General features: G+C 45.0%; 1 protein-coding gene across 1 annotated transcript in view; it reads left to right on the top strand.

Moving 5' to 3' along the window:
- Positions 1-506: 506 nt before the first annotated feature.
- The window catches only part of epha2b (eph receptor A2 b), a 40,092-nt gene continuing 26,505 nt past the window's right edge, over positions 507-14,093 (top strand). The window contains exons 1-3 of the mRNA XM_080733139.1: positions 507-597; positions 1,992-2,074; positions 3,949-4,597. Of these exons, the coding sequence (XP_080589265.1) occupies positions 522-597; positions 1,992-2,074; positions 3,949-4,597 (808 nt within the window). The 5' untranslated portion in view covers positions 507-521. The remainder of the gene's footprint in view (positions 598-1,991; positions 2,075-3,948; positions 4,598-14,093) is intronic.

Genomic DNA, 14,093 nt, shown 5'->3' with positions numbered 1-14,093 from the left:
AGCTGAACACATAAAAATTTGAATGGTGTTGAAAGGTGTAAGCGTTTAAGAGATGAATCGCGCCAAAGTTTTGAGGATACTGACTGACTGATAGATAAATAATGAAGATAACATACGTGTGCTCGCCTTCCAGGCGAGCCCACAATTATTCAAAGATTATTGTAGTGTAGTAAAAGTAGCCTACACTGAGATGTAGTCAGTAGAAGTAAAAGTAGGCTCCCTCAAAATGACTACAATAGGCTACTTGAGTAAATACTTATCTGTTACTTACACCCCTGCATGTGTGCCACACCCCCCAGCCTGGCCCGGCCCGGCCTGCCATGGCATGGCCTCCACAGTCTCCACAGACACGCATTCCACCGGGCGGAGTCCGTGACGTCCCCCATCATTTGTGAATGAGGCTTCCGATTCAGCCTCACTCACTCACCGACCGTTCAGTTGAGTTCAGCAGAGCGACCCATGCAGCACAGAGCCCACCACCACCACTGAGACAAGGGGGAGAGAAAGAAAAGTTGGACAAAATGGATTTCTGTGGACGATTATTGTTTTCATATGTATTTATTAACGGTATATTTATTACGCTGCAGTCTACAGAAGGTGAGTGGTCTGACTTCACTTTTCCTCCAAAGTTGTGTTAACTTTTCCCATGCAGTAAAAGTTAATGTGTGTTGCTCCTATATCGTGCGTGCCATGTGAGGATAACTAGAGGAAGTAGGGTAGCTACCTGGAATTGTCCGTCTACTTTATTTTACACTGTTTAACTTGGATTTCTTGTTTGTAAACTTATGATAGTTTACAACAGTGGTTCTCAAAGTGGATTTCAGGGTTTCATGTTCCTTTATGGGGGTAACCAAATGGACCCTAACCTAACGGGTCCGCTCCATGTATTTTGTACACTGTCAAAGTTAAGGGGAGACCTTCACAATTCAAAGTTTAGGAATAAGAAGTAAGAACCACTGGTTTACAACACTTTAGATTATTTGTCAAATAGGCTGATCAAATCCAGTTTTGTACCTACCTGATGATCACAAGTAACTATAGAGCCCGCAAGCCCATAGTTTCGATGTTTTATTGCTGATTTGATATTTTATATTAGCCCTACATTCATGAGGTGTGTCAGTGAAATGACACCTTCGGAACTTTAACACAGACACGTGAACACTGATTCGTCTCGTTGGCAAACACGAGGAACTTTGGAGAAGTCAATGAAGGCTAGTTTGAGTTAATTAATTACCAATCACTAACGCACAGAGAGAGAGAGAGAGAGAGAGAGAGAGAGAGAGAGAGAGAGACCAAAGTAAACCCGATGTCGATGATTCATATTTATTGTGTAGGCCTACTTTTGTTTAAAACCATAAACCGTCAATCGGACACTGCTGTCCTTCCTCTACCTCGTGGATAACATTACCTTACATACAGAAAATTACATTTTCACTTGTATAGTTAAGCAGGTGAAACAACACGAATAGCTCCATGTTATATTCAGTTTGATAATATTTGCTATCTAGATCACATATTGGACTATGGGTTTCTTGATTAAAAAATCAAGAAAAGTTTTTTTTCCCCCCTTCAGTTTCTTTCCAGAAAAAGTGTGATGCATTGTAGACTATGCTTGTTTTTTTGTTTATTCTTTCTATTTTTCCTGACTATATCTACTGCATAGTAATGTGTTCTATCCGTCTGTCATTCAATGTTATATGAGATAATGGTTTCCTGTGGAAATAAGCTTAGTCTTTTCTAGGATCTCCTTTTAGTAGACCTTGTACCAGTGAACTGTACCGTCATGAAACTGTACCCTTTTCTATGCAAACTTCTAATAAAGTCTTCAATCAATCAATGCCTACTTTATCAAATACCGGTATGTGTAAAACATGTAACAGTATATCATCATAAAGGTTATATCGGGTTAGCACAATTTCCAGTGATATTCTTCTTTCCGCGTGGACGTTTTCATTTGTCACTGATAGAATAATGTGCTTTTTTATCCGCAGAGGTGCTGTTGGATATGAAGGCAGCAGGGAGTGAACTGGGCTGGTTAACATGGCCCCCCCTCGAGCAGGGAGAGAAGCAAGGGGTAAGTACTGTATAATATCCCACCAGGAGACACACTTATCCCTGGGGAATTTGCCCAGAAATTCTTGCATGCATCACACAGACATGATCATAACTTATACTGTTCTGCTCCGCTGCATTTGTGTCTCAAATATGTGGCCATGTGACTGTTGTGTGGTTAGCTGTTCATCCTCCCCTCATCGTTGTCAGGTATCTTTGGGAGTTGGGTACTGAAAGCCTAATGACTGGTTGAGCATGAATGCGGGGAAGGGGTCGGGGGAATAATTGATCAGGGGGTTGAGTTGACGGCAGAGCATGTTTGGGCTGCACTGAGGCATAGACACACAGAATGGCTGCTCGCTGTATACAGAGAATACTTGTGGCTTCTTGTGGTTGCAAGGCTTCAGCTCCAGAATTGTATGTTAGAGTGCAATTAACTTTTAAAGTTTGCAGCATGTGGTGCCTCTTAGGGGGGAGGGGTTGTACCGTTGTAGATACAGCCAATCAGTCCAACCTATCTTTTCCTTACCAGGGGGAAAATGTCTATCTTTAGAGCTGCATCATTACATCCAATTGCTATGGTCATTTTGCAAAAGTATGCACACTTGGTTCAAATTCATGGTTTCATAGTAGGCTAAATGGCCATTCAGTCTCGCGAATTTGTTTTATGTGTATTGGCTCATTGTAACATGCTGCTGAATTAAAAGGCACGTTTGGGCATGCTTGCAATTTTGACACAGTCAACACCGAGTCCTCTGACTTTCATGAAGATAATGAGTGACTCACCTTCACTGCTGCATAATCTGATGTAAGCTTTATCTTTTGTGGCACAATAGTTGAAAAGTTTCCTTGAGTTCTGAATCATTGTTGGTGAGAGTTCTTGTTTTATTACACAGTTAGACATGTTATAACCCTTTATGATGATTATCATTTTAGCACATTTTTGCTCATTTTAAATACCCTTTTTAAACAGAAAAGTTCAGTAGCAGTTTTTATAGAGGCATTGGTTCTCCTGTTACACATCAAGTTTATATGCAGTGCCACACACTCAGCCAACAAAGCACATTCCTTTAATTAATAGCATAGTGGCAACATGCAGAGAGCAAACCACAGGCTCTGCCCCTGTGGGGCCAAATGCTTTTCTGCAACCAATGTTACGTGAAAGCATGCTGGTAGAATTTTGTTTCAAAAATGTCTGCGGCAGCATTTAGTTTATGTACAGCAACATTGTTCAGACAAGATGCCAGCAATGCCGATGACATGTGAAACAGCAGTGAACACAGAATTAGATTCACTCGGCGTCTCTTCAATGTCAGACATATTTTGTCATACAAAGGCCTTTCTCCTACCCTGTTTATTATCAGGAATATACTGTATAATGGAAGCTCAGAAATGATGTTACAAAAAGCCTTCTTGAGAAAGATGTGCCTTAGTGCTTATAGCAGATGGATGCGTAGTAATATTCAATGCAATTATTAAGGTATAGTTACCTTAAACACAATGTTTTTGTTTTAAGGTTCAAATTACATGCTTTTCTTTTTTTCTTTTCTTTTTTTAAGCCTTTATTGGATAAGACAGTAGTAGACTGACAGAAAATGGGGGGAGAGATGGGGAGTGACATGTGGCAAAGGTCGCCTGGATCAGGAATCGAACCAGCGACGCTGACAGGCATCCATGCCTATATGTGGCAATGCCTAACTTAGTGGTGTGTGCCTGGACCTGTAGGCCAGCGGGCGCCCCTCAAATTACATGCTTCTAGCATGGACCCTTTAGACATATTATGTTACACACCCCTATACCTCTAGTTCCGGTTCAGCCCATTACACTTAGGGTTTCCCCAAGGATCAGTGTGTGTGTCTCTAACCTTTTCCTCTTGTATGTTTATTTTTTCCTCAGTGGGAGGTGGTCCAGAAGTCCATGAACGGCTCCCAGTTCTACTCATACTCCGTTTGCAACGTCGGGGAACGTGAGCAGGACAACTGGCTCCGCACCACCTTCATACAGCGGCGCCCGATGGCCTCCCGCGTCTTTGTGGAGCTCCAGTTCATCGTACGGGACTGCAATTCATTTGACGGTGCCTCGCTCACCTGCAAGGAAACCTTCAACCTCTTTGCCTCAGAGTCGGACGCTGACGTCGGCACTACCTTTCGCAAGGGCCAGTTCAGGAAGGTCGCCACCATCGCACCCGACGAGATCACCAGCAAGAGCGAGTTGCACGTCAACACGGAGACTCGCGTGGTGGAGAACCTGTCGAAAAAAGGCTTCTACTTGGCCTTCCAAGATATCGGTGCCTGCATGGCTCTCCTCTCCGTCAAGGTTTACTACAAGATCTGCCCGGCCACGGTAAAGAGCCTGGCGGCTTTCCCAGAGACGGTGGCGGGGGGCGAGAATCAAGCGCTCAGGGAGGTGAACGGGGCGTGCATCGACAACGCTGTCAGCGAGAAGCTGCCACGCATCTACTGCACCGTGGACGGCGAGTGGGTGGTGCCTGTCGTGCAGTGCCAATGCAAGGCCGGCTACGAAGCATCCGAGGACATCTGCAAAGGTAAGGTCGTTCCAGAGGCGTCAATTGGGTATGGCAAGCTATGGCAGCGGGCCACACCTTGGCTACAGGGGGAAATAATAAAATGTACTTTTCATTGTGTCTGTTGCTAAGGTATGGCAACATGACTGGTGCCTCGCGCGCGTGCAAGACACCAGTCATGTTGCCATACCTTAGCTTTTGCTGAACTGACGCCACTGGGTCGTTCTCTTGGCGACTATCTGTCCTCAGGCATTTTGTCATTCTGCTGGAAGCCTGTGTGTAGTTTCCCCAAGGTGTTTATTTATTTAATATTTCAAAGCAACATTTTGAAATTAGTCACTGTTTATACTTTGTATAACTACCACAGGTTGAACGAGAAAATGCATATCCCATATTGTGGGAAGCGTTTGGTATTTATCATGGGCGTTATGTATCATCATTGTGTGCTGGAATTCTCCCTTTGGCTAATTCAACTCCTCAGTCATGGAAGGAATGCTCGCTTGTGCATGTCACGACATCAGCCCTGACCTTGAAACCACTAGCTATCAAAACCCAGGAACATGCTTCATGGCTGCAACTATGATTGACAAAATGCACATGTTGGATTTTCAGTTTCCACTTTAAATAATTTAACTAAAACAACAACTACATAAATAAACGAAACAAGGCTTCCTGCCTGGTGGATCAACCAGTTAGTGCTCCTTGGAGCCACGAGGAATTTGAATCTGACTGCCCTCTTGTCTTGCACGTGTCTCCTCTGTCTGCCCTTGGTTTTCTGTCTCTCTACACTCTCCCATGAAATACAGTATTAACCACCTAGAATTATTGAATGCTTTAACCAGTGAAAAATAGCAGATATGCGAGCTTGTAGATCTGCTATTTTTGAAAAAATTGTGAAAATGTGTAAATCTTTGAATATATGTATTTTCAAAGCGACGTTTGTAACTCAAATTTTGCTTCTGGGTGGTTCTGGGTGGAACTAAATATTTTGAGATGGGGGTTTGTGGCCAAATAAATATCATTTTGAGGGTCCTTCAAATGAAAAGGTTTGAGAACCACTGAGATAGTATTCTCTCAAGAACAGACTAACTGAACTCCATTTAATTCTTAGAAGGATACAAAAGACACTTATAGAATCGGGTCAAAATTCAAATTTTCACGATTTTTCAAAAATAGCAGATTTACAAGTTCGCAGCGCGGCACTCGGTGCTGTGCTGTGAGCTTGTATATCTGCTATTTTTCAATAGTTAAAGCATAAAATAATGATACACAATATAGTGTACCCGTTCTGAATGGGTTAAACCCTATGACTGGGACCGATCTACAAGCTTACGACACTTCACATTGTAATGCGTTGCGAGACTGTAGATCTGCTATTTTCACAGAATGTTTGCCTATTATGACATGATGATGCCCATGTCTAGGATGCTATAGGGGCTCTTCTGTTTACTAACGCCGAGGTTTCACAACAGTGAATGGCCCTATATTGACAAGCACCTTAGTGTGTTGCACCAGGTAGATTTCACTTCAATCATTCATTATCATCCTTTGTCTTATCTCCACTCAGATATGGTCTGTTGCCATAATTCAAGCACTTGACTTTGTAGTTTGCGACACAACCCGTTTTATGTCCCGGGCAGACGAGGCCCTTTATTGTCGTCGGGGAAGGGCTGTCAGAATTGACGTAATTGATCAAAGACCGGGCCGAGGCCTCGGCGACTGTGATGGATTAGCATCTTCAAGGAAGATGAGAATGAAGGGGAGGAGGCCCCGGAAGAGGCCTCGGAGGCCTGGCCGACTTTGTTCCCCGCACGCATCAGAGAACCTGGTGGCCCTCCTCTTGTGACCGGGCATGTTCTCTACACGTTCTCCCTCTCATATGCTGACTTACTGAGCCTCCTCTGGTAGAGGCGGTGCTTTGGTATGTGGGTGTATGGTGTGACTCCGGTGCATGTGTAGGTGAGCACGCTGCGTGCCAGGGCCTGTCCAGATCTGCAGCTCCATGACAGAGTGCCTTGAGCTTCTCGCTTGCCTGGAGTCAACAAAGTTTTGAGCACACCACACGTGCGTGCGCGCACACACAGACACACACACACACACACACACACACATGCGCGCACGCGCACACAAACACACTCTCACACACGCATTGCAGACTGTCACACACGATTGCAAGCAATAATCCTCATGGTAATAGATGCGCACATCTGCACACAGATGCACAGTTTGTGCGCGCACACACACACACACACACACACACACACACACACACACACACACACACACACACACACACACACACACTGTTGTTGCAAATCCCCCTTTGCAACCCCTTCATAATAGATTGCTCGTCGTTAACAGACACTGTGGAAATCCTGCGTGTTGTTAATGAAATGCAGAGAGTGTACAAATGGAACTGTGCGTGGGTCCATTTGGTTCCTTTTTCTGAACTTTCAAAATTCTCTGGATTTTACAGTGTGTGTGTGATGAGCTCATCTGTCATTTGCACCGTTTAAGGGAGAGAGAGTGGCCCAGGTAAGCTGATTAAAGGGGGGGGGGGAGGCTCAGGAATGAATGATAGGGAAATACCTGCGCCGCACGGCCCAGCGAACTGTTTGTGTTTGAGTGAGGGGTGTGATTAAAGAAGAGAAAGAGGTGAGGAATGGAATGCAAAGGCAGGGGAACAATGACGTTCTCTGTTCAGCCACTGTCAGGCTGTAGGCACTGGCCTCATCCTCGTCCTCCAGACCCTTGTACCAACACTACCGCCCCCAGCTCCCACACACACACACACACACACACACACACACACACACACACACACACACACACACACACACACACACACACACACACACACACACGCTCACACACACACAGGGGCGTCGCACCAAATTCTGGGCCCTGGGTACAAGGATTCACTGCGGGCCCCCCATGAATGTTCTTCATAGGGTTAGGGGGCTTTAACACATTTAGACTGGGAGCGCATGATCACGCATTATTTTGTGCTTTAACTATTGAAAAATAGCAGATATACAAGCTCACAGCGCGGCAAAATGACCCCCATCTCAACATATATTTCCGGGGTCCCCCCAAGATGCAAGATTTGAGTTACAAATGTTCGCTTAAAAAATACATATATTCAAAGATTTGCACACATTTTCACGACTTTTTAAAAATAGCAGATCTACAAGCTCGCAGCGCGGCACTGAGTGCGCTGTGAGCTTGTAGATCTTAAGAATAAAATAATGCAGGCCCTCCACCTTGCGCCCTAGTAACTCAGTCCCACTTTTTACCCCCCTTGTGACGTCCCTGCACACACACACACACACACACACCACCTCCACCCCTTTCCCCTTTGGTTGGTACATTCCTGTCGGGTTTGCCGAGGAGGAACCTCCCCGGATTACTCCAGACCTGTGGAATTCCCAGGAGGAGAGCAGCCCCGGGTCAAGCCCTTTCAGGGGAAGGGGAAAGAGAAGAAAAAACCCTGCCTCCCTCCTCACCTAGATGGAGTGGATGGGGAGGTCGCAGAGAGTGAAGCCAGTGGTTCAGATGAAGACAGAGACAGATCACGGGCTTACAACGTGAGGCAGGCCAGAGACGAATGAACGGCCCCTAATGGTTCTGAGTGGAAACCCCGCTCAGGCACGTTCCCTCTCGTCGTTATCGTTGCTGTCATGGTGAAAACGCAGTGGAAAAGCAATTTCGGCATCAATCTTTCTCACGTTGAATGTTTTGGTGACCATTTGCGTGTTTGTGATGTGGAGCAGGGCCCGTTTTGAAACCTGTTAAAGCTGCAATCCGTAACCTTTATGGGCCACCTGGGATTTGAACCCCTATTTCCCCTAATGAGAGACCAAAATCCACCACTTATCCAAGAGGCAGTCCCCGATTGACATGGTGGGATATCATTGCACTCATGAGCTTGAGGCAGTGCTACGATGGACATTTTATTTATTTTATCCTTTATTAACATATATCCAAATACATATATGGACTTAATATTAACATTTTCGGGGAAGTTAGGGTGTAAATCAGAGTAAAGCAGGCTCTTGGGCCAGTTATATATCCCTTTTATATGGGCATAAATGGGATTTTGTTTCTGGGAATGCCCATATCTGGGCCATGGCTTGGCCATCTGGCCAGTGATATATATATCGATGACATCAGGGATTTTCATATATGGGCATAAAAGGGATTCTGGGGAATACCCATATTTGGACTTTTACATAGGTGATATCACCTGTGATTATCACTTGTGATGTCACAGTGACAAGGGAACCAACCCATAGACTGTAAAAATGTTTATTGACGCAGACAGACAGACAGACAGACAGACAGACAGACAGACAGACAGACAGACAGACAGACAGACGGACGGAGACAAGCTGCGACATTTCTCATGGTAAACTGCGACCTATGGTCGCAATTAACATATCGTCGTTGTCGGGTGAAAACCTTGTATGTCCAAGACCGTTCGTTTTGTATTTATCATTTTAAAAATTAACTAAACTAGTGAAAACAGCAGATCCACAAGCACACAACGTCTCGCACCGCGAGGCGTTGTGTGCTTGTGGATCGGCTGTTTTCACTACTTTTGTGCGACGGCCTTGTATGATGAAGCAGGGCTTTACTTTGCGAAAGAACGTACACATTTGAAACTTGGAGATACAAGGTTTCTGCCCGACAGCGAAGATATTCTCCAATACAGATTGGATAAAAAAATAATCGTATTCTTTAAAACACGTTCAGGATTGCAGCTTTAAAAATCCTATTGTCCAATGTCAGAACCATCTAAAGACAAACACCACCATGATGAACCACTCTGTTCCTTCAACAACAACAACAGAAAAAACATACTCTTTGCAGATGTGTTTAGTCTGTTTGCCCACAGCAGCGGCAGGCAGCAGTACTGTGTGCTTCCAGTCGGGACTCGCTGGGACACCGTCCTCCCCAGAAGCCTGTCACACCCTTCCTTAACTCATAATCCACAGTGGCACAATGGAACAGCATACCTTATGTTACCTCACAATGGCTTCTCCATATAGGTATTGTGTACTGTACTGTACGTGTGTCTGGGCACACACCTTGCCAGCCACCGCCGTAGAGCAAGGCTGCTTTATTATCCCACCAGCTTGGCAAATATGGCTTAAGCCCACTTCACGGTTTCCAAATGGCCTTGTTTACAAATGGAGGCCAGAAGCAAAATGTGTGGACTTGCCAAGAGCGGTTTCGGTGTGTGTGTGTGTGTGTGTGTGTGTGTGTGTGTGTGTGTGTGTGTGTGTGTGTGTGTGTGTGTGTGTGTGTGTGTGTGTGTGCCTGTGTGCGTGTGTGCGCGTGCGTGCGCGTGTGTGTGTGTGTGTGTGTGTGTGTGTGTGTGCGTGCGTGCGTGTGTGTGTGTGTTTGTTTTGGGAAGTAGCGTCTTGGTGGAACTGTCGAATGAGTTCCGCTGAAGTTATATTCTCCAACTGGGGACAGTTTCTCAGTTTCTGACTGGCTCCATGCATCTTCCTGTTACTGTCTGTCTGTCTGTAATGAAATAGAGGGGTAGCCTCTATTTCTGTCTGTCTCTATCCCTCTGTTAGTGTTTGTCTCTCTATACCTCTGTTTGTGTCTGTCTCTCTCACTATGTTTGTGTCTGTCTCTATCCCTCTGTTTCTGTCTGTTTCTCTCTATTTCTTTGTCTCTATCCCCCTTTTTCTGTCTCAATCACTCTGTATATTTGTGCGTCTCTATCATTTCCAAGCTGATGTAACATAAACAGTTGGTGACTAAGTTGTAGTTGTGTGACTGAGCACTGTGATGAGTGACTCGTATGGGTAGTAATTGACTTGGGTGTGTGTGTGCTTTTTAAGTAAAGTAACTACTGGTTCTGCGTGCATTTTTGCCTTGGTGCAGTCACAGTTTGCCGGTTCCACTTTTCTCTGCCTCAAGTCTGTGTGCTCTGTCCTTCCGAGTTCTCACTCTCCTTTCACGTTTGATTATTTTCAGTCGATTCCACATTCCCATTGTCTTCCAGTGTTCATGTGGTTTTAACGAACAGGCCTCCGCTATTGCACAAGCTCTCGCCGTGTGCAACAAACTGACAAACATTTTTCATTCGCTTTGTTGATACTTGATGGATAATGGAGCTGGTATTATTATTACTGGCTCCCGCCCGGGTCTCGAAGGTGACACCGATCAAGTTTAAACATCCCGTTTCACACGGCCCTGATGGGGCTATTTAGATTTTGTTCTGCTGACCAGTAAATAAATAAGTGTACTTGACTGACTCCGAAAGATAAATAGAAGGCTAAACTTGAACTCTACCCCCCAATCTGTGAATCATAGTTTTTAGCAAAGGGAGGCGCAGACGTAAATGACCGTGCTTGTTCGCATATTGGCCAAGACACATAAACATGTAGTGTAGATAAAAATGTAAACTTTATCTGCCTCCCCCTCCCCTCCTTTTTCTTTTTTCTTTTTTCCTTTTTTTGTTGCTGTTCTGAATGTATCGTGTGGGAGCTGTGTTTTATGATAAGATTGCGTACGTGCTAGAAAGAGCAAGGGATTCCTCGTGGACTGTTATAGCGTGAGGAAGTGAGGAAACAAAATGAACAACAACTGTTTAATGGGCTTTTGGTTTTTAACCGTGTGGTGGGATGATATATCTGTCCCTGGAGCCAGCTTGTTGATCATCCAGAACCTCTTTTTAAGGCCAAGGTCTTGTGGGATTCCCCATGATGGGGAGTGTACAGAGAGAGACGTGAACGTAGGATGATCGCTCTTAACTGATCTCGCGGATTTGACACAGTTGACTTAAAGTGTCGAAAAGAAAAGACCCTCATTCATGGCTCCTCTCACATAATGAAACCGTCTCCTTCCCTGTGTTCAGATTTTATGCTCTGTCGAATTCCCCTCGGCCTTCGTTCCCAGCAGTCGGTTAGTGGGGAAAAAAATAAGGGAGGTTTACTCCACAGCATATCTTCGACAGCGCAGAGAGAGACCCTCGTTTAATTCCGTCGTATGGCAGTATCGCGCAGCCGAATCTATACGAGCTCATCAGCTACTTTGAAAAAGACGTTGGAAAGTTCAGCCTAGAACTTTTGACAGTGCTGTCCCGCATTTAAATGCACAGGCTCAGGCTGTATCGTCACTGTCGGGCAGAAACCAAGTTTCAAATTTGTACGTTTTTTCGCAAAGTAAAGCACTGCATATGGCCATCGCACAAAAGTAGTGAAAACAGCAGATCTACATGCACACAACGCCTCGCGGTGCGAGCCGTTGTGTGCATGTAGATCGGCTGTTTTCACTGGTATAAATCATTAAAAAAATTATAAATACAAAACAGACGGTTTCCACCCGACAACGACGATATAACCCCGTCTTTTCCCCTCTCCTGCTCTTAGGCGGAACGGGAGGGTTTGGAGAAAGACACCGTGATTACTTTGAATTAGCAGGACTCAGATCTCGTGCCAAGTTAACGTCGGCCTCTTCGGGCTGAACATCAGGGAGTTGGTTAGATAATGGGTGGGGGGGCGACGCTGAAGATGCTTTCAAGCAGTCATGCAGTGTCTTGCCGGGCCACGTTTGCAGCGAGCAGATGAGGCCCACTGATTATCCTAAAATCACAAAGAAGACGACACGGAAATGTAGTCGGCTTCTTTAATGTGGATCAGAAGATGGTTACTGTTGCGGTTTAATAACGCTTGCTCACCATGACGAGTGACACTTGATTTCTCTTTGAATGTACATTAGGCACGGAGCATGAAACATCTGATATCAGATACGGGTCTCTTGGATACTAAAAAAAGTCCTGTTTTTGTTTTTATTGATTGGGTTGCAGTGGAAAGTGATGACAAAGATGTTGGTGGTTGTGCCCCGGCAACAAAAGATGGGTTGAAATGTTTGTTTGATGTCTTTGTTACCCTGCTTGCGGTAACATTAAGATGCCCACTGGTTTCATTACCTAAAGCGTAAAGACTTTTGAGTTTAACCACATGAATCCTAACGTCCCTATTCTGGGCATGTCATACTAGGCGCACATTCAGCGAAATTGTGTGAACATTTTGCGAAAATAGCAAATCTGCAAGCTCACAACATGTCGACGTCGTACCATGAAGTATAAGATCGTCGTTGTCCGATGAAAACCTTGTATGTCCAAAACCGTTAGTTTTGCATTTATAATTAAAAAAATGATTTAAACTAGAGAAAACAGCCGATCTACAAGCACACAACGCGTTGTGTGCTTGTAGATCTGCTGTTTTCACTACTTTTGTGTGACGGCCTTGTATGACAAAGCAGGGCTTTACTTTTTGCGAAAGAACGTACAAATTTGAAACTTGGAGACAACGATGATATATAACAATGGTGGCATACAGTCATTTTGAAAATGGCCTATCTACGAGCTTGTATTCCGCTTGGATTCTATTCTATTGTCTCTTTCTTTTTTCATTATCGTTCATTAATTGTAATCGAGGAAAATGTTCATTCATCATGGTTTTGAAGTCCTATCTCCCAGCTGTAGTATATCGTCACTGTCGGGCAGAAATATCGTATCTCCAAGTTTCAAATGTGTACGTTTTTTCGCGAAGTAGAGCCCTGCTTCATCAGACAAAGCCGTCGCACAAAAGTAGTGAGAACAGCAGATCTGCAAGCACACAACGCCTCGCACCGCGAGGCGTTGTGTGCTTTACACCCGACAACGACGATACTAGTTTAAATCATTTAAAAAATTATAAATACAAAACAGACGGTTTCCACCCGACAACAACGATATAACCCCGTCTTTTCCCCTCTCCTGCTCTTAGGCGGAACGGGAGGGTTGGGAGAAAGACACCGTGATTACTTTGAATTAGCAGGACTCTCAGATCTCATGCCAAGTTAACGACGATATAGCATATTTTTTTTATGATAAAAATGAACGGTTTTGGACATACAGGGTTTCCACCCGACAGCGACAATATATTCTGTAGGGTTTTAGTGTTTAACGTTGCAGGTCATGTGTATGTTGTTTGCCTTCCCTTGTCACCCAGGACTGGGTGACGAGGCTAACCGATCATTAATGTTCGGTTTTGCTCTGACACAGAGTAAATACGCACCAGTTCGGGCTAAAACTCGCAATTGTGTTTGTCACATTGAATATGTGAATTACCAGCCGCACTATACTTTTCTGCTCACTGTTCACTTTTGTGAATTAATTCTGAACCGCTTTTAAGACTGTGTGTGTGTGTGTGTGTGTGTGTGTGTGTGTGTGTGTGTGTGTGTGTTTCCCCTCTGTGACATTCCTGGGCTTGGAAGCCAACAGGAGGAGGGGGAGGGTGGGGGTGGGGGGGCACCATGGTGTCCACCAACCACCATGTGGAGAGTATTGTATTGTATTGTTGCTGCCCGGGAGTGTGAGGTCAGCACTTTCCTTCCCCGCGTCAGTCAGTCACCACCAGCGCCGTCCCCAGCTCCACCACCACCACCATGCAGCAACAGGACCCTGCCGGGGCTCCCGGAGCGGAAACCGGAGGTCACCCTAATCCCACCG

Source organism: Nannobrachium achirus (genome assembly GCF_963921795.1).
Source record: "Nannobrachium achirus genome assembly, chromosome: 9".
NCBI classification, from domain to species: domain Eukaryota; kingdom Metazoa; phylum Chordata; class Actinopteri; order Myctophiformes; family Myctophidae; genus Nannobrachium; species Nannobrachium achirus.
The sequence above is the reverse complement of the archived record's forward strand: the minus strand, read 5'-3'. Positions and strand labels throughout refer to the sequence as shown.